Genomic DNA, 23224 nt, shown 5'->3' on the forward strand with positions numbered 1-23224 from the left:
AGAGGCACTCTGAAGGAATCCCAAGGAAAGGCTGTCATTCCTTAGGCAGGTAAACTGAAGTAGAAATGAGAACCTCAGTTCTTCACTTCTTACAACAAAACTGAACCCATTTCTTACACCTACATTTTATCATGCCTTATCTTTTTAATACCAATATTTTTATTCAAATATTTAAAAGCTGTATGTTATTCTTTCAAATACTTGAAAATATATTCTAAAGCCATTGGCAATGTGTATCAGGGTTTATGTCCTTCATCTCCGTAATGCTCTTTCTGTGAAGGGACATTAAGGAAGTCATGCATGATCAGGTTAAATAATACACAGGAGAATGATAAGTCACATTACTTACACTGATAAAAAGAAAATACCACAGTCACTCTAAATGTATCATAATTAGGAAATGGAATACCCAGAAGAGACAAAAACTAAGTTTTTAAGAGAAGTTTTCAAATCTGGTAACATACTCACGACATACTCTTATGTCAAAAAAAGAAAGCTAAAAAGATGTGTATATGATTGGATTTCAATTTTATTTTAAAGCTGCTTGGGAGAAAAGCAAAAAGAAAACATGTTCTCGTATGTTTTCACATTTATTAATATAGACCTATATTACCTTTGCAGTCAGGATAAATTCATCTAATTTTATTATAAAAGCTGGAAGTATATCAAAATGTTAGTAGTGGTATTCTTTAACTGATGAGATTATAGGTGATGATTTTTAAAATACATTCCCCATTTTTTTTCTTTCATAAAGAGCACATATAGCTTTCACGTAAGAAAAATACACTGCAGGGCGCCTGGGTGGCTCAGTGGGTTAAGCCTCTGCCTTCGGCTCAGGTCATGATCTCGGGGTCCTGGGATCGAGTCCCGCATCGGGCTCTCTGCTCAGCAGGGAACCTGCTTCCTCCTCTCTCTCTGCCTGCCTCTCTGCCTACTTGTGATCTCTCTCTGTCAAATAAATAAATAAAATCTTTAACAAGAAATACACCGCTAATTAGTAATGTACTTGCTGCTGCATCTTAATTCTTTGCTCTTTAGGTACCACTGGCGGTGAATTATCAGAACACATTTCAAAATGTACTTATTAAAGTCTTATGTGCAAAACACTAATGCTTCATTTTAAGAGACTTTTGGTGATTTTGCTGTGAATTCTAATGAAAACTTTCATTGGGAGAAAGTCGAGACTACTGAGTTAAAGAGATTTTCCAAATGATCTGTGTGTCGGTGCTGGAGCCCTTTTCCATAAATGATCACACGTACCATAAAGTACTTCCCTTATGCAGGATTTCTTGGTGACAGAGTCACAACACACACCTGAATTTGGGTGCTACCAACAACATGGAATATAGATTCTCTTTATTCTAACCGAATCATCCTAATTATTTTAGATGGCAGGTAATGAATCGACATCAGGAATGTACCTATTTTTTCCTGACTTATTTCTTCTGGTTTTGATGTCCATACCTTTGAATAGAGGTCAACAAAGCAAGGAGTTCATTTCTATGTGAGTAGAAGAATATACATCCTCCTTTGACTTTTCTCTCCAGGTAAGAAAGGCAAAAGACAACCATTTCTTCTCAAATCTCACTACTACTTTGTTTCATTCTAAATTAGTCATGAGCTATTGAATGTGCCTCAATTTTAAAATATCAGTTTACTTTACAGCTTCCTACTGCTAATAATATAGCATATTATGCTCTTGTCAAACTTGACAGTAATTTCATGTATATACTAGGACATTATCTAACATGAGAATTCAAACTGGAGAAGTGAGAGAAGGCAGCATATGCAAATGTAATATAAAAATGGCCAATTATCGATGAAAACATTTGACTTACCTGTAAAAACATTGTACAAGGAAGTCCCAGTAAAGGGAGCATTTTTTATGACAGACGCAAAAACAGATGCGGTAAACGAATGCTTTGCTGTTGCCAAAATAACCAAAAGACCTCTTTGTTTCTACCAGCAAGTGCTGATACACAATTCTAAGTATTACGCCTAGTAAACAACATTTAAACACAGACTTTATAAAACCAGGTATTATTTTCAATGTGTAAATTACACAAGGAAAGCATGTCAAGATATCAACCTGATGGCACTGCTTAAGAGTCACCAAAGAACATTAAAAACGTCATGTCACTGTCCCCAATCAGATGTCATAAATTACTGTCCCCTTAGGTTGTCTCCTTACGTTCTCTTTAAACATTCTTTCTTTTTATTACAAATACTTTCAGCGAGAGCGAGAACACTAAAATAAAATCAACATAGCCAGAGCAAAGAGAAATAAAATTTAAAAAGCCAACCTTTATTCCACTTTGAACAAGTTTGTGAATGTCCAAATAAGGCTCCTTGAAAATTTCTCCTTCAGGGGTAAGTATCTTCACGTAACCTTCTTTTTCCAGAATGAAGAGACGGTGCGAGCCATCCCCACTATGCAGGGCGCCGACAGGCTGGCGCAGCCCACTCACAACCTCCTGAATACAGAAGCAGTTGTGTTTGTGCTTTCTAAACAAATTAAAGAAAACCAGTAAGCTTTTCTTGAGGTGAAGGAGGTAAAGGATGTACTTGCATCCTTTTCAAAATCTATTTCCTCTAGGAATCAATGGTTTTGAGAATCATGACGTGCTGTTAGCCCAAAAGTCACCATATGATTCTTTTAAGTTCTTTTCAGTGGAACAAATAGCCTTCTACCAAAAAAAGCCAAAGAGAGAATAAAATAAAAATTTTACAGATTTTTAAAATTTTATGAACTCATCATCTTATCTTTCAGTGACTCTAACTAAAATTAGCTTTACTCACAATAATTAAGCCTTACAGAAAGGCCCTCAGAGAGAAAGTTCTGAGATCTATTTATAAAACTCCGATTTGCTAATAAGAATTGTGCTATTTCCATATGCTAACAACAGCCATAAAGGTCAATTTTAAAACTATAATCATGAAATTCACATGAATCACAGAGAGGCCAAACTCATAATAAAAGATTAGTAGTCTAAGCATTAAAGGCATTTAAGCAAATATGATATTAGAGAAGCAAACTACCGAAAAGGGAAAAAAAAAAGCGTCTGGAGGAGATAGCTGCTGGAATCAAACACAGACAGTTGATTCACTATCAAAACCACAAAACTGGTCAGTTGGTTTTTTGTTTTTGTTTTCTTTTTTTAAGATTAAAGAGCATTTATCTTTATGAACCTGCTGATCTCTTCCACTTTGTCATATTCTTCCATCTGGTCCAAGTAGTTAGACGCTGGTCCTCTGATTTGTTTTCTTGGAAAATCTGGAAAGCACAACCCACCATCTTTTCTTGCATAGTAAAAACAAAATTCTTCAGCAGTAGTTTGAAGGAAACCTTTAAAAAAAATGCAGAAAGACTCATGAGAAATATTTAGCATGACAGTAAAAATGCCCTATTTGAAAGATAAAATATGGGAAACGTTTTTTAGAAAGTATATGAATATTCTAGGAAAATAATAAAAAGAAAGGACCACTTTTTGGCTTGGGATTTTCATTTTTTTTAACCAAAATTTAAGAATTTCTGTTAAAGTGAAATAATACGGCATGGGATATCTTAAAAGACTCATACGGAATACACAGAATCCAAATCCAACATTAATCTTATTGCACTGACCCTTTGCAAGCTTCCTCATTTCCCATATGTTGTACTTGTAAGTTTATCCCATCACCGGTCAGCACTTTTTCCCCCTACCGTAACAAATAACATCCCAAGAAGAACACACTAGAGTCAAGAAAGAAATAGACCATCAGGTGCCTATTTGGGTCATTTTACAATCTTTTTCTCTTGTCACTCACATGTGATTGAATAATAAATCTACTGAATATCACAAGGCCCTCATATGCCGTAATAAATGACTGACTTGCTGTGACGGTGTTAAGAACAGAGCCTCCATCTTCAAATACGTATGTGCCTTTTTCCTACGCATCACTTACAGAAAATAATGCTTATCTTGTAATATAAGAACTATATTTAAACTATCCCTTCAGTCTTCTCAATCAGGAAGCTGGTATGCCACCCTCAACTGAAAAAAAACTTGACAAGTCAAAACAGAAATGCAAAACAGACTTACTTAAAGGGATCTGAAAGATGTTTTCTCTTCTTTTACCGATTGAGAATTTTTTTTATCAAATAAAAACAGCTATATTTACTAAAGGAGAGGAGGACTTTATGACAAAAAAAGAATTTTGACATTATTTTCACAATTTGAGTAAATAAGGTATTGTGGGGGGGGAGGGCACATTACTAAGATTCCTTCCATATTCTGATTCTGATTACTTCTGCTTTCAGAACATGATGTTGTTACCAGAGTCAGTCTTATATGATGTCCTAACTTCCTGCTGCAGGTCTCATATCTTTAACTACACATAATGCTTTGATTTTTACCGAACAATTTAGATTATTGTACACATAACAGCTTTGTGGTGAAGGTACCTTGTAACTTGGCTGATGTTTAGAAGCTGTATAACGGATTCGGGTTTGCCAGGATTTCTAAGAACAAGAACCGGGGACAGCCAAGTGAGACTTATCCGTGGAACATGAAAGACTAAAGGTCTATTTTCTAGGAGCTTGACTTAGGTCCCCTCAAACTTAAAACTAATCTTAGAATTCTGAGAGTCCTGATGTACATTTTGACCTAACTTTTGGGTAAAATGTATCATCCCTAAATTTCTGAGACAGACTCTTCAAGACCAGTATGTGACTAGGCTGTTAGGAAACATCTTCTCCTTGGAAATCAGGCAAGTGAGAGCAGATGTCCTTGGGAGTGTGTGTGTGTGTGTGTGTGTGTGTGTGTGTAGGGGTGGGGTAAGGGTGAGACTGAAAGGAGGCATGGCAGCTGGGAGGGGCGCTTCATGGGAGGGGCAAGGCAGCTGGAAGGAGGTTATCTTTCTTTGAAAAAAAATCAGGGATTAGAAATTGGGGAGAGGAATGAAGGCGGCAGCATTTACTCTTCGTCAGTGATCCACTGTTTACAAAAGATAACTTTTCTCCTCCGTTCTTTCCTGGCTAAGCACATAGATGAAAACTGCTCAGTAGTGTTGAACAAGACTGTTTGATGTAAAAAGAGAAGGAAAACTGTGTTGCTAAAGCAAACTTTCTGCAGTTTTGGGCTCGATCTTTTTCTGGGGAGACACACACACACACACACACACACACAGCTCCCATCAGGCATCAAGATCTCCATGCCAATATTATGCATGCAGGAATACTGTCATACTATGGATATATTTATAACTGAACGTGTGAATGAGAAATTTTGCTTTAATATGATTTTGCCTGCAAGATCACATAAGAATTTCAAAGTGAAATTGATAAGAAATTTCAAGTTTGCTTTTTAAGAAATATCTCCATCCAGGATTACTGTATGCAAACCAATACCATCTTAAGAGAAAATTAGCAAACAATGTTGATGGCTGATTCCATTCTACAAGGTTATTAGCTGGGGACAAATGTGGAAGTGACAAATCATTTTCAAACGTAACACCTGAAGATTAAAGAGTATAGATTCATAAGCCCCACGGCTCCAGAGGTGTTCTCTTACCAAATTAAAACAAAAATGGAATTAACAGTGAATTACTCCTAGCTTTTTACAGAATCTATGCAAACTGAGTAAGGGTGAAGGAAGGAGCCAACTCAAAAGACACAGAAAATTTTGGACATTTTCTTCCTAATTACAATATTTGAATTGCAACATCTTATACTTCTGTTAATAGTTTACCTTAAATGATTTGATTTTGTGCACAGTGATGACTAGGATATATTTTCCTGTGAATAGCTAAAAGGGACCTGGTTTCAGGACACTGGGTTTACATTTGTTTATTGTCAGGGAATATGTAATTTACCAAATGGTACCCTTCTATTTGGGACAATACCCTGAGCGGCATTTTACTGAAGGTGGGTGTTTAGTTCACCTTCGATCATCATAGTATGATGAAGTCTACTGATGATGGAAATACGTGGATTTTTCCAGCAGCGGCATCTTTAAAATTCCTGATAATTTATCAAATACCCTGGACCTGTAACTATTCTCCTGGATCACAATGAATCCAGTCCTACTCTACCACAAAGCAACGCACAACATACTGATGTAAATAAATATTCTCTGTGGAATGTTCTAAGCTCTTGCTTTGCTCTTGGCCATGTATGCTAGAGAAAAGTTACTTTTCTTTATTATGTATGCTGTTCACCGTGATAAGGAAAAAAACAAGACACCAGAAAACCCACTGTCAGTGAGGCCTGCCCTCGATAAGCATTTTCTAATAGAGGTAGTGGATTTTGGTGTATCCATCCATTCCGTCTGGTTTGCTCTCCCGGGGACTAATAAGACACATGTGGAAGGTATCTGATTGGGGTCAGGACTGGCTATGGACTACAGAGACTCAGTGGAATCAAACCCTTGACCTTGGCCTCATTAGCAACAGGATTAAACCAATTGAACTAATTGTATACAGACATTTCGCACTAAATAACCTACAGTTGAAGAGAGGACGGCCTGAGAGTGAGAAAAAGTATATCATGATACTCATGGTAACAAGTGTAAAGGAGGAAGCAAGGCCACTGTACATGCATTTCCACCCTTTCCACAGAGTGTGCTATGTTCGCTGTGGGAACAGCAAAGCATCGCATACGGCATGCGGAGAAGAGGGCTGCTGGTGTGAGCAGGGAGAGCCTGTGTGGGTGTTTGTTTTTCTTTGATTTTCAAATGCAATCTTGCTCTTTTTATGAGTTTTAAGAATTTACTTCCTTAAGTCAATTCACAACTGGAGAATATTATGATTAATAAAACACTAGTGTATCCCCACTACCGTCTTCTAACTTTTCTTATGTTTTGAATATAATCAGACAGTGAATATTTCTGAATTACAGTTTCTAAAGCACAGTTATCTTCTGGATGTGCTTGGATTCCAAGGTGACTGTTGCTCTCTTAAACTCATGAAGGTGAAGCAAAGGGGTCGAGCATTTCTGTTTATTTCTTGACATACTGGGCAATGGGGGGAAAATGAAGATGCCTTTGAGATCCCCCCCCAACCCCTTTCGGCATGTGTCCTACTGGTGGATTTTCAAGTTTTTCATGTGCAGCAAGATGAGGCTATTAATGAGGAAAGTCAAATATACTGACTTCTTATAAGAAAGAATCACAAAGTATCTCTTTCCTGCAGTTATGAACTCTAGAGGATAGTAAACCATGTTATTCTGTAGACTTAAGAAGGTGAAAATGTTAAAAATTTGTTTTGAGGACAATTTCTGAAAGATAAGTGTTCCGGAACCATAAAGAGCCTTCTGTGTTGGGGCAAGGGCTGAGCCGGGGGGGGGGGGGGGGGGGGGGGGGGGGGGGGGGGGGAGGGAGGGAGGTGGGGAGTCCCGTCTTATCTATCATACTTTAGAAAATGGTCAGCTCTGTGTGCTGGATCAGTCTGGAAACAAATTGGTTAACATAAATTAACACAGAGAGTGTGTTATTACAACTCACTTTTGGGACCAGTCTTTAGAATGATTATTAGCTTCTGACAGAGGCAGGGGAAGTCCCCTCTGCCTGTTGCTGGAGCCTGTAGCCTGTCCCTGGAAAGCACCCTTGCTTCTCTACCCTCCGCTGGAGTGGAGCTTTCATCTGGTTGTCTTTCAAGGCAGCCTGGGTGGCCCCCAAAAGCACTTGACATCTTGATGCTCTTCGGCAGTTTTACATATACACAAACTTTGTAGAAACATAAATTTGTCATTCGTCACCACATATGTTGATCTGGGGAGTGAGGTGCTTGCAGGTCTAGCTCCTGAGCTATTTGCGGCACTCTTTCTCTCGTGCTGGATGTTGCTCTCTGTTGTTTGTTTTGGAAGCTAAAATAACTCACATCTATAGAGACCTTAAGGGTGAGTCCTTAAATCCAGCATTGTTGTATTTATCTCAGGTAGATAAAGGTGGACGAAAAGTGGTAAGTGCCCATATTACTTTTCGATTTATATTGGTAAAGGCGAACTTTCAAGACTTGAGATTCGCAGCAAACCTTCATGGTACCTAATCTGTTATCGCTTCTTTGCGGGACATCTCGGCAACTGTGACCTGTTCTACTCTGCCTTGGGCAATGTGATAAAGGGGAAGAAACAGCTGGTTCAAGAAAAGCCTTTTTAAACATGGTGGTAGTTTACAAAGACAATAATAATATTTTCTCACGAATGGGTTTAGATACATGTATAGGGTACACCAAAGGAAGCAAGCAATCCTAGTCAAAATGTTTTCTTAGGTTAGTAAGAGAGCTCTATTAAAAAGAATAATAATAAAGAATGTACACTTTTCTGGGTCAGAGAAAAATGTAAAATATGCATAGCAGTTAAAAAAGGTCTCCAAGCGCATCCTACAGTTCTTAAAACTTGTCTTTTCCTTCAGTGCCGTTTAGTTTTATAAACTGTTAGCTTCAGTAGATTTGTTTGTGTGTGACTCTGCCTAACTAAACAGAATCTGTCTCGTTAAATTCCTTTGTATCTCTATGTTGATTCTTTCAACTGAAGCAACAACAGCCAATGTTTACAAACTTTGGATGGTAAAAGTAACCAAGGTCCAAGAATCTATTTATTTTTTAGGGTCCAAAATAGGGTAGTGAGCAGGTATATTTGTGACACTGTCAGCCTACGAGCTTCTATATCTGTCCCATCACTTCCTCGCCACACAACTTCGGTTAAGGCATTTAACCTCTCTTGAGGCTCAGTTATCCTCCTTGGTCAAATGGGGATGACTCCACTTTTCTTTCCTGCAGCACAGAGTTTTTGAGGAGCAAATTCTCTTCATTATATGTGAAGGTGCTTGTAAGGTGTTACTTTGGATTTCTAATAATTCTTTATTTAAGGAAATAAGACTTTAAGAGTCTGTGGGCAATCTGCATTTTGGTATCAGCTAGGTAGAAAAAGAAGCTGTCTTGATATTGATGCTGGCAGATGAAAAAGACATCAAGAAATCTATACGGATAATCCAATGCCTATAAAGACCACCAGCTGTATTATCGATTTAGCAAATGTAAAACGTGTCAACAAAACCAACATACTGTTTGTAGACTGGAATGACAGTAAGCCTTTTAGCAGCAATTCTGAAAGTTTACAAATTTGTCCAGGTTAACCGTGAGGTAAAAATAGGTTTTTGGGGAGGCGAGATAAATTTTACCCTCTCAGAAGCGAGCATTTAAGAACAGGTATCTTATAAGGATATTCTGCAGTAGTTTATCTTTTTTTTTTTTTTTTTTTTTTTTTACCTGGAATATGGCCTCGGCAAGTATAAAAGAATTCTTTGCAATAGTCTTTGCAGAGCAGGGGAAGTGCAAGTTCTCTTTCCAAGGCTTCTCTTTCAGGTGAGTGGAACAGGCTCTGGGAATGTGGAGAGCAAAGTGCACATTTGATTTCCTCCAGTAACTTCCCACATTCTGTGTTGTTGGTAACAGAAAATATCTGAAAGCCATAAATCAGAAACAAACTTCTCTTTAGTCACGTGAAGTTAGGTTTAGTTATGTTTTTTGTAATGCTATAAGTAGACTCGTGTAACTTAGCCACAGCGGTTGTCTGAAAAGAATTACCATGTCACAAATACAGAATGCTTTTAATAAGGATATAAGTTGAGTCTCTTGGGCTGAGATGGGGGGAGCAGAGGGTAAGGATGCACAAAAGTGCTTCTTACTCGTGCAGGTCAAAGTCTGTTTATCTTTTGGGTATGAAAAACTAAATGACAATAGTACTGAGACCTTTTAACCCTTTATCATTTTACTCTGCGTCAAAGTGTACAGTGACTGATATTTACTCTAAATACCTTTATCCTCTAAATCCTCTAAATACCTTTATCCAACTGTATATAAAGCAGAATTATCAAAGACATGGTTATCTGTGTCTCAGGTAAAAATGTAGTTCACTCCTGATATTCCTAATATGATATTCTCAGGGATATTACTGGAATTACATTTCTCTAATTTCAGTTAATTTTCAATCTACAGATTGCATAGGGAAAGTTACCTACAGTAGGGGAAATACCTTCTTTTCATGTTGTATAAAAGTAATATCTGAAGCTGAACTGGTTTAAGACCAAGTTTTATTATTCATTTTATCTTAGCCAGGAAAAACTTTCTAACTAGCTCCTCAGGTATATTATATGCATGAATAAACACAGGGGTTTAATAAAAGTGCTTTTGTATAGGATTTAATGAGTTTTAGTTAAAAAAAAGGAATACTTTATCTTTATTTATACAGTATTATATCTTTTATTTCAGACTTTTATCTTTATTTATACAGTATTACATCTTTTATTTCAGTAAGACTAATTCAGGAGTTACTGATTCACTGAGGTTAGTAATTTGTCAATGAAGTTGGTCTTGGTGTCTAGTACTAACTTTAAAAAAAACCGACTTCAGGAGCTCTTCCAATAGACATGGAAGACAACACCAGCACAATATTTGAGACATGAAATGTAGTGCTGTCTAAATTAAGTATTGATTTTTCATAACAAAAAATACCATAATGGGAATAAATTTCATACCTTTTCTGTTTATATAAACTACATTCATGCCTAATTATTTCTTTGGAACTATGAACTGAAATTAACATCTGAAACTTCAGTTCATTGTTTAAAGCAAATACTTCATTCACAAGGAAGTTCTAATTTGAGTAAATGGCATAGCTTCTGTTTTTTATGATAAAGATATTCTAGATGATCATGAGATTTGGACCTGAGAGAACAAAGTGACTAAAAAGTATTATTCAATACAAGCATGATAAAACTTTAGCAAGCAGTAATTAAAAGTTCCACAGAAGTTACCCTATTTCAAAAAAACTATATATATTTTGCAATGTGTTGTAACTATCTACAACATTCAGAAAAGTTATTATTAATTACAGTTATATTTACATTTTGATTTTTATCAATTTATTTAAATGACAATTGCTTAAATGGTTAAAGTTTTCTGAAAGGAAATATACGCCAGACACTTAGAATTTGCATTCCAAGAATGTTTTAAATGTCTTTTATTGTCCATATTCTGGCAGACCTCACCAGATCTATTCAATATTAATACAGTTCAACTTTGTTCTGTTTGCTTATCGTACAGCAGGGCACTAAGAACAAAACAACTGCAGGATGCTGAAGTCACCTTTTTTGCTGGCTGAAAAACTGGAATATAATTACCTTTAGTTTTATGGAGAATATGCATGCTTCCATTTTTTTATAGCTGAAACAAAATGATCCCCATACACCCTCCCAGCTGCTGTCCAGGAAGAGCTTGATTTTAGTGCCTAAAGAATTTTGTCTTTTACAATTTTTGGAATGTGTTCTGGCCACAAGATCTCTCATCAAAAGTTTCAGAAATAGGATTCAATAAATTATCTGAAATCGAGTATAATGTTATTCTCTGTAAAGTTTCATGCTGTTCCGGCCCAGCAGGATGGTAACATTTTGCTCTGTGTGAGGTCTGCAGTGTAAATACCTATTTGAAGATAGATAGAGCCATCATTCTGGCTTTGGTTTCAATGAACCAATAGTCTTACTGAAGTCAATTAAACGGACTCAGTCCAAGCTGCAACACTGTTTTAGACAGATGAGTCCTGGTGTGTGTAGGGTAGTTTTTCTTCTTTTTTTGCCTATGTGCTTGTGTCCATATAGGTCCTTAACTTTATGTCTGACAAGGTCATCAATCTTAAGAAGAAATTTAAGCTAATTTCCTGTTTCGATTTTTAAAAGCCATCTATGAAACCATCAAATTATAGTGGTTTAAACTAAATATACTTTGAAAGTCATGTAAAACTTCGAAACATTATTACAGCATGCCTAGTAATGATTGTGGCTGTTGCTGACTAATTTATAACATCTGGCAGGTCATCCTTTAATCTTGAGCCACAAGAAAGTAAAATTCATAGAAGAAAGGTAAGATAAATACTGGAATACACACAGTGGAGCGTGGCCTACAACTATAGCTTATCAACAAATGGTAAAATGGGTGACAGAGACCTTCTGTATTTCTCTTTATTTATCAAGTAACTGAACAAAGAGGATAAAAAGGCACCCACATGGGTTCGATGAGCAGACAAAAGGAGAAAATACATGACAGTATATTAAGACGTCGCCTTAAGATCACTTGGTACACAAAAAGTTATTTCTAAAAATCATATGCCTACAAGGTTGTTCAGCTGTCGGCTAGAACACATGCGTCTCTGGACTATAGTGCTGGATTATGTCATTAAAGAGTTCAGTTTCAATTTTAGGCTAATATGTAAATAGATCATTGTACTAAGGCAGCTGTTAAAGGGACCCCAGGATGAGTTATTTGTTTAGTTGGATGTGTTCAACAATAGCCTTTGTCCCTGAAAGAGCCAGAGCAAACAAATGATTGTAAAAGGGCACACTTGAAAACAATTACTTTTCACCCATTCCTTGACAGCTTTGGCTGTGAAACCACCCAAGGTAGAGAGAGCTTCTAAGCCTCTGTGGCTACAAGTTAAGTTTTAGAAATGGGGGTATTTCAGTTGGCTGCGGATTCAATTTGGCTAATGGGAATTAGATCCCTTTAGCATGTTGTATTTAGGAGCTGCAAAAAAATATTGCCAAGACAATGTAACTTCCTAAATTTTGGCAGTATTTATTTATAACGGCAGTTAATAATCTCGTTACAATACACGAGATTACTAAACTGTACTAAAAAATTAAAATATGAAAGCATAATACCATGGCCAAAGGATTGAACTCAATCTTAGTTCATTACATTAAAGAAAATGTTAGTGTGTTAGTTTGTAAATTTGATTTAATTGCACAGTTGAGCATGTTTAATAGTCCTACCTTGTTTGCTACTATCTATGAAGTTTTTTCCTATAGGAGGAAGCTATGCTTGTAGTTTCTTGAAAAGTTGCACAAATCATTCTTGGGATTTTTTTTTTTTTTTTCATAAACAAAAACGGGTCCGTTCAAATAGCCATCATCTCTCCTGTACACACATTATGAAATAAGACCCTAACATATATTATAAGCCAGAAAGGCTTAGGGGAAAACAGGGAAACACTGAAGTTTATTATAAAATAACATGTTTTAAAAACTATTAAAACTTGAGAACTAACATAGGTCAAGAATGCACATGCACAGCTCTATCACTACACTGTTTTGAACAATTTGAGTATTGTTGGTTTATAAAGCCCTTGTAATGGAACCAGCAAAGTCTAGTGTACCAAATTTAATTCAGACACATTTTCCAAATGAGTAGGGGTTTGTTGGAGATTGGAAGCACGTAAAACGGAAAGGAATGTGGATAGCTAACAGGGCAGATTTCTTCCTAAAGAATGATTTCTTAAAAAAAATTTATATAACTCCTCTTAAGGGTTATGATTCCCCTCAGTTCCTCCCCCCACTCCTCCAACTCCCCACTCTATTTAGTTAACAAAGTTTTCATTTCTCATGTTCCTGGAAGAGTTCAGTATTGCAGGGGTCTGCAGATCATTGGTATATTCATAGTGTACATTGCATACAGGGAGACTTAATGGCACATATTTCTAAGCCCTTCTATGAATTTCCTGGTTCTTCTGGTCTCCTGGTAAAATCCTGCAGATAATGTGAATGTAGCTTTTTTTTTTTTTTGTAATTTAATTCAATTACCATACAGGAGCTTAATGACATTGTTTTGAATAAAATGCTGGAATATCTGTTCCCTGAATCTCAGACTACTGCTGCATATGGTAAGAATAAAGAGAGAGTTGCAGCTGAAAACCTGCAGCAAGACAGTTCTCACTCATCTGGGAATAGAGGGAGTTGGACAAATGCTCCCTCAAAAGGCATGAACATTTGGACAGAGCTGGGGACTGAAAGAGAATGATGTTCTCTAGTTTCACCCATTAGTGAACCAACTAACAAACACAATGGTGTTGTTGTTATTCTTTTGCCATAAGCAACAGGACTCTGTGTGTGGGCAGCAGTTTAGTGGGGAGGAGGATAAGTCGACCCCTTTTTGTCCTATTGATTTTTTCCTATTTGCATGACTTGAGCAAATTAAATGATGCAATATGGCTTTTTGTTACAAAACAAAGTGAGAGATACCACCCAGACACATATGTTGATTCGTAGGAGCTGTTTACATGAGAATGGAGTGAAATCTACCGTGAACTGAGCATAAAAATTAGATTCAGCCTGGGTATTTTTTTTTTTTTTTTAATGCCTGGGCCAGCAAGACTGAAGCACAAGTTTTCCAAGAGTCTCTCAGACCTTGACAACTGCAGTGTTGTAACAGAGGAATTCTTAATTAAACCTAAAATGGAGAAAGGGAGGGGGAGCAAAGACACCTGATTGTTTATTTCACGTGCAGGGATTGTTAATGACGTGATCCCCCGCCTGCCTAGCAGTACAGTAGAGAGCACACGTTGCTGCATCCCATGACAAGAAAGATGTTGCAAACTCAAAAATAAGCTTCCCTTTACACTCAACCAACACTCTTTCATATTTGTTTAAACTTAAGAACACAAGGAAAGTGTAAATGCCATTACTCCTAAAACCAATTTCTAGAGAAGATGTTCCTAGACAACTCACTGCCATGCAAAGCCCGAATTTACAATGTTTCGAAACATTACAAACCGAGGCAGAGAGAATAGTCTCAGTTTTCTGAGACAAATATGCCCCAGCAAAATCTTTCGCCAGTCTTTCGGGTTCTCAACTGGAGTACCAGGAGTTCCTTTTCGCAGCTTAAGTATTGTAATGCAAGACAACCCCCTCTGACGGGGCTGGGGCTCATAAACCAACCATGCTTCAACATCCTTTACGATTCAATCCTCTCCCTAACCGAGCACGTGGAGAAAACTGCACAAATCTTGTTACCCTAGAAAAATAAACCGGAAACCACAGCCACCTTAATTTACAGTTTCACCGCAGCCAATGCCCGATTCGATCCAAAGCATACTGCTAATCGCGATTCTTTTAAAATATTTACCCAGCCCAGAATGCGGGTACCACAGAAGCTTCTCTTTTCTGAGACCGGCAGTTTTGCACAGCATCCCGACCGCGGACTCTTGGGGGCGGGAGAGCTATCTGCGCACCCCAGAGAAACACACGACCAAATCACACTAGCACTTCAGAAAAGTTATCGAAAAGAACTCTCCGAACAAGTTTCGCCCTCCTCACAGCCACCAGCATTTCTGGAGCCGCGGGGAACCCCCACCTAGCCAGGACGTCAGTCTCGCATCTGTGAGGCGGGTGCGTGCTTACCTTGTTATCCAGGCGCCCCAACCCTGGGCTGTCACTCCGCAGGCAGCAGGACAGCCGCGGGTAGAAGCCACCGCACAGCATCTCTCCCCCATTCAGCAGCTCCAGCTGGGACATCATCCGCCTATCTCTCCTTTTCAGGCGCTTCGGGGGGTTCCCATTTAGGCACCTTCTCCTCCTCGCTCCGCTCCCTTCACTTCTTTCCCCAAACTTAGCATCTCCTTCAAAGAAGCCCAGAGCCACGGCCAGAAGCAGCAGCTTAAAGGAGAGCATCTTCAGCATCGTCTGCCCCGAGCGGCAGGGGCTCGGCGCAGGAGGACTGGTGGGGGGGGGGGCGGGGGGGACGCCACTGCCCAGCAGGGGCACTAGGGCGCAGCTCCAGGAGGAGGCTGCGGGGGACACTCGAGAGGCAGAGAGTGGTGGCGGGGGCGAAAATATGTGGAGCGATGCAACTTTGCAAAAAATAAAAAGACAAGGCGGTGGGTCCAATGCCTTAGGGGAGTCCGAGGAGCGAGATAAAGTTGTCCGGATGACACCGTTTGCAGTTGCGCGAGTGTCAGTTGGGTTAGGGGCTTCCTGCTGCGGCTGGGAAGTGGGAGGAGAAGGAGTTGGAAAAGGAGGAGGAAGAAGAGGAGGAGAAGACCGCCACAGAGGTTCACTTGTCCGTGTAACGGGAGTTGTTTAGGTGAGACAGTAGCAGGAACAGAAACGGCGGCGGCGGCAGCGGCGGGGCAGGCGCGGGCAGGGCCAGCGCTGGGCTCTAGATGATGCTGAGGTCTCCTCTGCCGGCGGCTGCAGCTTCTCACACAGCCTCTCATGTTTCGCTCCCTCTTTTCTTCTTCTTTTTAACTAGCGCGCGGGGAGGTGCTGCCACCGCGCGCCCCTTGACGTCACCGCTCCTCGAGCGCCCCCGCCCAGGCCGGGCTGGGCCGGGGGCGGGGTGGGGGGAGGGGGCGGCCCCAGCGCCAGCTCTTACCCCGGGCCCGACGGCCTCGCGGCTGCGGCGGGGAGGGGCCGCAGCCCGCGGCGGTGGACGGAGGGGGAGGGCCCGGTGGAGCCCTCGGAGCCAGCCTCGAGGGCGCGGGACCGAGCGCGCCCGCCTCGCCGAGGTGCCCGGCTGGGGGCGTCCATGGCCCTGGTCCTTCGGCCCGCGGGCCGGGAGAGACTGAGATTGCTCGCTGGCTCCTCTCTCCTCCCCTCAGCCCCTCTGCACTACCCCTGGGTAAAGGAGGCCAAGCCCAGGCTCGGAGAGCAAGTGAGTAAAAGTGGGCCGCGGGGGGGTGAGAAGGGAGGGGCCCCTTCCAGGCCTCCCCCCAACCCTCGGCCCGCCCCTCGCCCCGGGCGGGGGAGGATGCACGGAGTAGGCTGGAGTCGGCGGTAGGTAGTTTGTCCGTCCCTTTCCAGTCTCCCCGCCGCACGGATTCCCCTGTTCCCCGGTGATTTCCAACGTGAAACTCGAGTCGGTAAAGCGCTTCCCTGGGGTCTGATTTAGAGGCGGGGGGGACGACTCAAACGCTGAGAGCCGCTGAGTAGGTTAAGACGGTTTGAAGACTGTTGGAGAAGTTCCCATCCTTGCTGAAGGTGCTGCGCGCTCCCGAAGTGGCACAAGCGCGTGTGCGTGCGCGAGGTGGGGTGTCGGGTCCCCCAGACTGGCGGGCGGGCCCCGGACTCCCCTTTCTGGGGACCTACCTGTGCCCTGGAAATCATCTGGGCCCGGCCCGCACCTCCCCGGGACGCAGGAGCGCAGGTTCCTCCCCGCCAGGTGGAGGAAACTGGCCGCGGGGTCAGCGTTCATTTTTAAGGGGGGGGGGAGGGGATCCTGGGGAGATTTCCCCGGGGGTGTAATACGGGGGCTACAGAGGCGTTAGTTCTGGAGGAAGAATTAGTAGCAGGGTTTCAGGCGTGCAGAAGCGGGACGCCCAATGTATCCCGTGTACCTAGGTATTAACCTTTCCCCCAGGTAGACAAAGTCTGTGTAAAAATGTTTCTAAAAAGATCTGGACGTTGTCAAGAGTGGTGACTTGACGTTTACGGGATCCCCGCAAGTTGGCGTGAGAAAGAGCCTGTAAGGGACTGCACACAGAACGTGCTTTCTGCCCATTTGAGTATTTTTAACAGGGGAGCAGATTTTCTGTTAGGATTTTGAAGAGGAGATAAGGCAGATTTCCCATTTTGGCAATGGAAGAATGTTCCCCATATTTGGATTTGCTTCACTTCTCGGACATAAACTTCTCCAAGCTAACGTAAAAGTTGGTGGAGGTGGACAGTGGACTAAACGAATTACTGTTACTAAAGGGGCCGCAGTGGCTAGATAAGGCTTCTCCTTGCCCCTTTCGATTTCTAGACCCTAATTTACTAATGGAGTAAGGATTTTCCCCAAAGAGGTGACCGATTAGAATAACTGAAAAAAATCTGCTGCGATATTTGGTCCAGTACTGAGCTCAGTGTAGGTCCGGGATGGCATGCTTACCATTTCTCTCAGGGGCTGTTGTATACGCATGACTTTTTAATGTGTTTGATCGCAGATGCTACTTCTGATCCTGCAGACTGCTTTATCTGACGTTCTTCCTGCATTGAGGACTTTTAATATAAAATAAATCATAGAGCTATAAGGACTTAAGACTTTAAACTCTCATTTAATAAACAGGAGAAGACAGATTCCATCCAGATTAAGTCACTTGCACAATCTCACGTAATTAGGTAGCCCTACAACCAGGACTCAGATATCCCATCTACGTTGTTTTCCACTATCCAGTCCTTTATTCACAAATAACCAGTTTTATGTTCAATTTCCAAAATAAAAATCATTTAAAAATTATATTTCAGTGGTTTGAGCTCCCACTCCAAATGATGAATTCATCTTAGTAGTTTGGGAACAGACCTTCCTTTCTTATGGTTTGTACTTCGAGACAAGGACATTGAAAAGTTAATTTTAGTTTAAGAAAATTATGTGGCTTTTAAAATCTGTGACCCTATGTTTTAAGAAATAGATTTATAAAAGATTACTGAAATGAGATAAACATGTTCTTTCTTGATACATGGGAGCTAGAATTGATCCCGTATGTTGTTAGTCATGACAGTCAATAAATCGGATCACTGATGAAATAGCGGAGTTCATTCTCAGTGCCACTGATATAATCTCCAAAAAGTCACTAAGCAGTGCTATAAAAGGGAACTAACTTCTGATTCTTCTTCTTCTTCTTCTTCTTCTTCTTCTTTTTTTTTTTCCAGAGGGAAATTGCACAGCTCACCTAGAGACAGCTTGACAGCGTAATTTTTAGGACTCAAGAATCAGCATTGGTTTATTTAAGATGAAGCCTTGAAAGTCCACTTGGACGTGGCACACCATGTACACACTTGAACATGGAAATGATCTTCCCTCAAGGAGATCTCTCTCTTCAGAGAAGTGGTTCCAAGAAGAAGAGACTCCCTATCTGACCAAACTCAGCCAGACAAATGTAATCAGTGTTTTTGAGCAAGGAATAAAGCTGTACAAGGGTGGCCTGATCATCCCTTTCTGCTTGCATCACCACTGAGCAGCCCCTTCCAGGATGGCCACCTACAAGCAGGTTGTGCCTGTACCAGGGCACCTGGTTGGGACAGCCAATGAGAGCTGAAATCCTGCCAGGCTCCACTCACCAAGCGAGATTTTTGGGTCCATGGTTGTGTCTACTCAGATGATGTAGCTCCTTTCCTAACTTGTACCAGTGCACCCTGTATGGGCGAGGGGCGGTTCTGACCATCCCATACCATATCCCAGTTCTACCTAGGACTCCTTACCTCAGAAGGAATGAAGATTCTCATGAACAGATTAGGTTTGTTGTAAAAGATGAAATATTTGACCCAAATTGAAATTAATTTCATAGATAAAGCTCAAAATATTACTATGGATGTGAATTATGTTTGTGCATATTTATATATGTATGTATATATTGCTGTGGATATGAAATATGTTTGTATGTATTTATATATATCTATATATAGTTATGTGGATACACATTTTTATGTATCAGAAATTAGCACAACTTAAACTTAGTAAATGTTGAAATTAAAACTATTTTGGGTATTGGAGTCAGTTTTATATATGAATTTCTGGTCTCGTTGCAGAAATATATACTGTTATATTTCAACAAATACATATTAAGTGCTAGGCGCTGTGGTGAGCAGTATGTATACAGTAATGACAAATAATACTTCTGCTTCTAGGTAGTTTATTATCTAGCAAGGAGGACAAATGATAAGGTCACAGAATAACTTACAATTTTATAAATTGTGCTAAGGGCTGTGAAAAACATGCCAAGAGAGAGAATAACAAGGCACACTTATTTCAGATTAAGTGACTGGAAAAAGTCTGTCTGTGAAAATGACATTTCAGTTTAGACCTGAGCTCAGTTGGAACGAGTTTATGGTGTAACTCCACCCTACCGTTTAAAGCAGAGAAGCATTTGAATTCAGACTAGAATATGAGACATTTAAGGGAAGACACAGAATAAAGAGGTAAATAAGGAGAGGGTAAGTTAATAGTGTAGTTTATAAACTAGGTAACTAATGAAGTTATATTCATGTATTTGTCCTTTCCTTTTGCAAAAACCTAATCCTCATTGATCTTTGCCTCTCTCTTTGAATCCTTGGTTTTTACTCAACTTCTAGGGCTTATTGTAGTTCGAATGGACATGATAATGGCCATTGCATCTTACCGAACCAGCACTTAGGTGTGATGTTTTTGTTTTCATTTGTGCATTGTTGGTAACTGTCTTTCATTCATGGGAGTTAAATATCCATGAGGTTTTAAGCTCTATGAGGGCAGGAATTACATTTCCTTCTTGTTTGGCTCCCCCAGCAAAGAGTCTTAATTTCATACTCATCATTCTACTCATACAGGGCCCTATACCAGCCTCATCACACAATGACCAGTCTGTCCATAAATTCTGCTGACTGTCCAATCTTGCTTGACTTAATACTTTTAAAGTTTAAAATGGAGAAAATATTTGCATTATAAAAAATTTAAATTGTTAAAACAGAAGGGAACACACAACTTAAAGTACCCATGGTGAAAGAATTTCAGAAGATGCTACAAAATGTGGCTCCACAGAGGAAAGGCAGCCAAAAAGCCAAAGAAGAATCAGACATCTTTAAAATGAAGACCCATGATAGTTCAAGGGTAGGGCTGTTGGTAAGGGTTTTGCTACAGTTATTCAGTCTTCCTTTCAAAAGTTGGCACTTATGTGCCAGACCCTGCTCTGGCCACTGGGGACACAGTAGTGAACAATGATCCTCTCATGGAGCTTGCATGCTACGGGAGGAGGCAGTAGATGGCAAATGGAAACGAAGTATGCCAGGAGGTGATGCGTGCTATGGAGGAAAGGGATTGTGGGGAAAGAGAAAGCAAGAGTTGCGAGAAATAATACTTTTGTATACATTGTCAGCAAAGATGTCTCTAGCAGTATGGGCAGAGACTTGAAGTAGTAAGCCACATGCATGCAGTTGTCTACAAGCATAGGGAACAGCAAGTCAAAGACCAAGAAGCAAGCATGCTTGGTATGTTTTAGGATTAGCAAAGAGACCAGTGTGGCTGGAACAGAGTGGGTGACAGGAAATGATGAGAAACGAGAAAGGCTGGCAGCAAAGTAGCCAGGGGCAGGGCACAGATTGCATAGGATTTTGTAAGCTATGTTTCAGATTTTGGCTTTCACTCTGAATGAATGATTATCACTGGGGGTTCTTGCCAAAAGTAAAGAAACTACCAGTTATTTCCTATATCCACAGAGTGAATTAAATATAAAGCATTGGTTAAATGGGTGTCAGGAAACTGAAAAAAGCAAAAAGGGAACACTGAAGTAAAACAGTAACGGCAGGGAGCTGGGAGCTGCTGCCATCCGTAGAGACTGAGGAACAAAAGAGGAATTGGTGTTACCAGAACTAGAAGCTGACTGAGAGCCTCGAGGCATCTCAGAGAGGGGTGCAGCCCAGCTTAGGGTGGGTACTCTCCAGCACAGTGAAATGAAGCTGATTATGGGAGTGCTAGAAGAAAGCTGGAGACTGGAACCACATGTGGTTGTATAGGATGTATTCGTTTTCTGAGGCTGCCATTACAAAGTACCATAAACAAGGTGGTTTAAAACAACAGAAATGTACTCCCTCACAGCTCTGGAGGCTGTGAGTCTGAAATCAAAGTGTCAGCAGGGTTGGTTCCTTCTGAGGGATATGAGGGAGGATCTTTTCTGTTCTTCTCCTAGTTCTGGTAGGCTCAGGAGTTCCTTTCCTTGGTTTGTGGATGGACTTCCCTTTATGTCTTCATATCATACCCCTATGTTCATATCTGTCTATGTGTCCATATTTCCCCTTTATATAAAGACACCAGTCCCTGGATTAAGGTCCACTTCATCCTGATCATCTGCAAAGACTTCATTTTCAAATAAGGTCACATTCATAGGTACTGAGGATTAGGACTTTAATTATTTTTTTTTTAAATTTTTAAATTTTTTTCATAAACATATACTGTATTATTAGCCCCAGGGGTACAGGTCTGTGAATCGCCAGGTTTACACACTTCACAGCACTCACCATAGCACATACCCTCCCCAAATGCACTTTAATATCTTTTGGGGGGCACTATTTAATGCATAACACAAGATAAGGAGTCATTGCTAGGGTGATGCAGACAAGCACAGCAAGATAAAAAGAAGGAACAAGTCCCTTCTGCCATCCTTTTGCCTCCTCTCCTCACATGCAGTAGAATAGCAGTGTGTCACTTCTGACTACCCCCAAACTTAGCTACTGAAACAGCTTATTATTGACTGGAGACCTGACCTAAAACATAAACATTCAATTAGCACATATTTTGTATGTTATATGTATTATATGCTGTGCTAGAGAAAAGCATATGTTATGGAGAAGATCAAGAACAAGAGAACAGATAATACTGTACTGCTTTTATTGAGGAAAATCTGCATATAAGTGGACCTGCACAGTTTCAACCCATGTTGTTCAAGGGTCAACTGCATTGCATTGTTGTCCTTTTATTCTATAGAATCTGTAGTAATGTCATCTCTCTCATTTCTGACATTGATAATTTGTGTCTTCTGCCTTGCTTCTTGATCCATGTGGCTCAAAGTTTATAAATTTTATTGGTTTTCTCAAAGAACCAGATTTTGGGTTCATTGATTTTTCTGTATTGTTTTTTGTTTTTTATTTAGTTGACTTTCCCTTTGATCTTTATTGTTTACTCTGTTTTGCCTACTTTGAGTTTCATTTGCTCTGATTTTGCTAGTTGCTTGAGATGGAAGCTGAGGTCATTAATTTGGGACCTCTCTCTTTCTCTAACATAGGCACTTAGCACTATACATTTTCCCTTTTGTGCTGCTTTAGCCACATTCTACAGATTTTGAAATGCTATATTTTCAGTTTCAATCAATTCAAAATACTTTCTAATTTTTCCTTTGACTTCTTTGATTCAGAGGTTTATTTGAAGTGTTTTATTTAGTTTTCAAATACTTGGGGATATTTTTGAGGCCTTTCTCTTGTTGATTCTAATTCAATTACATTGTAGCTAGACAGTATAAGGTGAATGAACTGATTCTTTAAAAAAAAAAAAACTCTGGAAAAAAAAACAAAAACTCTGATACTTTTTATAGGTAGGAAATGGTCCATTTGGGTAAACATTCTGTGTGAAATTGAAACAATGTATATTTTGGGTGGGGTGTTCCATAGGTGTTGATCAGGTTGGTTTGGTAGATAGTGTTTTTCAGTCTTCATCTCTTTACTAGTTTTCTGTCTACTTGTTCTGTCAGTAATTGAGAGACAGAAATAATGACATCTCTGATTATGGAAAGGACTTTTCTGTTTCTTTTTACAGTCCTATCAGTCTTTGTTTCATGTATTTTCAAGTTCTGTTAATTGGTTGTGTAAACATTAAGGACAATTATGTCTTCCTGATAAATAGTCTATTTTGTTGTTATGAAATGTTCTTCATCCTTGGGAATGATCTTTGTTCTAATATTTACTTTGTTACTAATATAACC

At 39.9% G+C, this 23224-nt stretch overlaps 1 protein-coding gene across 1 annotated transcript in view; it reads right to left on the minus strand.

Moving 5' to 3' along the window:
- LOC123935992 (hedgehog interacting protein) overlaps window positions 1–15485 on the minus strand; it is a 94196-nt gene extending 78711 nt beyond the window's left edge. Inside the window, exons 1-4 of the mRNA XM_045996811.1 lie at window positions 15207–15485; window positions 9247–9439; window positions 3190–3346; window positions 2304–2505 (exon numbers count right to left, since the gene is read on the minus strand). Of these exons, the coding sequence (XP_045852767.1) occupies window positions 2304–2505; window positions 3190–3346; window positions 9247–9439; window positions 15207–15485 (831 nt within the window). The remainder of the gene's footprint in view (window positions 1–2303; window positions 2506–3189; window positions 3347–9246; window positions 9440–15206) is intronic.
- Window positions 15486–23224: the final 7739 nt, after the last annotated feature.

This window comes from Meles meles, chromosome 2 (assembly GCF_922984935.1).
Source record: "Meles meles chromosome 2, mMelMel3.1 paternal haplotype, whole genome shotgun sequence".
Taxonomy (NCBI): domain Eukaryota; kingdom Metazoa; phylum Chordata; class Mammalia; order Carnivora; family Mustelidae; genus Meles; species Meles meles.